The sequence below is a fragment of the Gekko japonicus genome, unplaced genomic scaffold, assembly GCF_001447785.1.
Source record: "Gekko japonicus isolate JY-2015 unplaced genomic scaffold, Gekko_japonicus_V1.1 scaffold2139, whole genome shotgun sequence".
Lineage (NCBI taxonomy): Eukaryota > Metazoa > Chordata > Lepidosauria > Squamata > Gekkonidae > Gekko > Gekko japonicus.
Window position 1 is genome coordinate 316,851 of NW_015170952.1, and position 2,811 is coordinate 319,661.

At 41.4% G+C, this 2,811-nt stretch overlaps 1 protein-coding gene across 1 annotated transcript in view; it reads left to right on the forward strand.

Annotated features, from left to right (window-relative positions):
* Window positions 1-2,282, forward strand: part of LOC107116881 (protein FAM193A-like) — a gene marked incomplete at its 3' end in the record, with an annotated part of 64,914 nt that extends 62,632 nt beyond the window's left edge. The window contains exon 16 of the mRNA XM_015418902.1: window positions 2,052-2,282. Coding sequence (XP_015274388.1) covers window positions 2,052-2,282 — 231 coding nt within the window. The remainder of the gene's footprint in view (window positions 1-2,051) is intronic.
* Window positions 2,283-2,811: the final 529 nt, after the last annotated feature.

Below are 2,811 nucleotides of genomic sequence, written 5' to 3' on the forward strand. Positions count from 1 at the left end.
CTCCGGGAGCTCGTTCCACCAGATAGGAGCCGCCACCGAGAAAGCCCTGGCCCTGGTAGCAGCCAGCCTGGCCTCTTTGGGACCTGGCATTGCCAGGAGATGTTGGGTCCCGGACCGAAGTGCTCGCGGGGGAACATATGAGGAAAGGCGGTCCCTTAGGTAAGCAACAGTATCTTCTGCAAAGCAGTTCTTCTTATTACAAATCTAAAATGCAGGAACAAAATACCTTTAAACAAAGTAAATAATTAATGTAATTTAATTTTAGATATTTATATGCCTGCCTTTTTTGCTAAATATAGCGCCTCAACATGGGAGTAACAATATAAAACCTCAATTAACACTAAATAATAAACATAGAATAAAAAATGCAGGAACAAAATACCTTTAAACAAAGTAAATAATTAATGTAATTTAATTTTAGATATTTATATGCCTGCCTTTCTTGCTAAATATAGGGCCTCAACATGGGAGTAACAACATAAAACCTCAATTAACGCTATATAATAAACATACAATAATAATGCCTGCATTTTCTGTCATATCACAGACAAATCAAGCATAGCCATTGGCCGTTTTGCTGGTCAAGGGAATCTTCCTCACATCCTTGGGAATGCTATTTCATAAAATGGGGTCTGCAACCATAAAATAATGTAAATGAGAAGTAGGAAGGCAGGAGTGGTGGTGGCGTTGGGGCTGGGAGTGGGTGTTTTTCAACCAAATGGCACCAAAATTGCACTGGAGTGAGTGCTGCCCCTCTACTAAAAAGCCAAGTCTAAAATGAAATAAACTAAAGGAACAAGTTCAGTGGGCCCCTGAAGAAGCTGCCTCAGCTTTATATTCACCCAGCCATAAAAGACCAAAGGGCTCCGCCCCACGACCCAAGGGAGGGACAGAAAAAGAGCAGTGGTTCTCTATGGCTCATCTCCAAAGGTGGTTGGCTGGAAGCACTTTGTCCTCCTCCTTTGCAAAGATTCAGTTGGAAGGGAAGAAATCAGGAGAATCAAGGAAAGACACAAACACATGCTGTAGGTTAGCAGCACGCCAAACTTGAAAACAACATGCGTTTCTTCAGGGAGGGCAATTTCGTTTCACTGAGAATCCTGGCTTCCTAATAACATTCCATAAAATCACAGTAATAACCGGAAACATCAGTTTCCATGTGTATCTTCCTCTGGGACATTTTGTTAGGTTTACCCCAGCATAGATCAGCATGGCCAGATCAACTGAGTGTAGAAAAAGGGACATTCTCTGAACCAAGTGCAAATAAAAAAATGTACATTTTGGCTGTCGTAAACTTGTTTTTCCAGGAGGTGGGCAGGATCCAAATGAAGCCCCACTCAATTCATGATTGAGTCCACCAAGGAAAGACCCATCCTATTCTCATCTAATGTCAATATTGTGTTAATTTTTGGACACATATAAGGGTGCCCTTTCACAACAAATCTTTCTATATGTTGTTTTTCATTTCCTAATGTCAAAATTTCTTTGTGTGGATAATTGTACTATTTGCTATGCTTTGAGCTATTCTTTATTTCTAAGCGTTCTTGGATTTTTTCATTATTGAGCCACAGCTTTTGCAGCTGTTTACAAATTAGTTACTAGGTAGCAGTGTGTTTTTGATGCAGATGCCCAAGTAATACCATTTTTAGAAGAAGTAGTTTTAAATTAAGTTGAAACTTCATATAAAAGGCTCATTGTTGACCGATGCTCCCTCTAAGCTGTGGAGTCTTGTGAGCAGAAATTCTACTTTGTGAGCTACTGGCATTAAAGTTGTGAGCGAGCAATTTGGCTACTGCATAAATTAATTTGCTCTGGAGCCATCCTTTCTGAGCTAAGACAAGAATGTGTGAGCCAGAGGCTAAAAAACTGTGAGCTGGCTCATGCTAACTCAGCTTAGAGGGAACACTGTTGTTGACTTAATGATGATTACATTTGGTTATATTTGTTTCTCATCACATTAGCCCTACTGAGAGCTACTATTGAAACTGCATGTTGAATTTGGAGTGATCTTATAAAACTTGATTCCGATAACATGCTTTATCCTCTGTTAGCCACCAGCAGCGCCAACTAGTAGAAATTATGCTGAAATGAGAGAAAAACTCCGTCTGCGTTTAACGAAGAGGAAAGAGGAACAGCCTAAGAAATCAGAACTAATGTCGGATAGAGAGAGTGTTGTTGATCATCGGAAAGTAGAAGACTTGCTGCAGTTTATAAATAGCCCTGAGACAAAACCAGTAAAGAGCACGCGGGCAGCCAAAAGAGCCAGGCATAAGCAGAAAAAGGTAAGACCAGACATTTTTGAGAGGAAGTCATGCCACAAAAGGAGTGAAAGAAGACAGTGGGGGTATTCAAAGTATCCTAGCCTTGAGATCATGATGTGCTATTTTATTAGACCTCTTTTTCTCATTAACAGAAATGAAAGGTTTGACAACTAGGCATAAGGTTAATGAATGCATGATAGAGGGACAAACTGCTGGTTATTCAAATGCTGTCAGCTAGCTGCCATGCTTTCTTTGTTTACGTTCATCCCTGACTTTTGCACAGCCGCACATGCTTGCTTTGCTTGGCTACCGTGGGTAACATAAGGGAGGCACTCCACCCCACCCCCCCAGAACTAGCTCAGCCAGACGGTATAACCTTGAAGGGAAGGGAGGGCTTGAATTCCACTACGGGTGTGAAATTTTCTGCTCTCATGGGATTGATGTGAGTCTCCCGTTCATGATGTAATATCCCGCCGGGAGGATTCCCGCACGCACACGTTTGGATTTCATTTGCTTAGCTAGATGCAGCATCATAGTGTATGTATGGAGC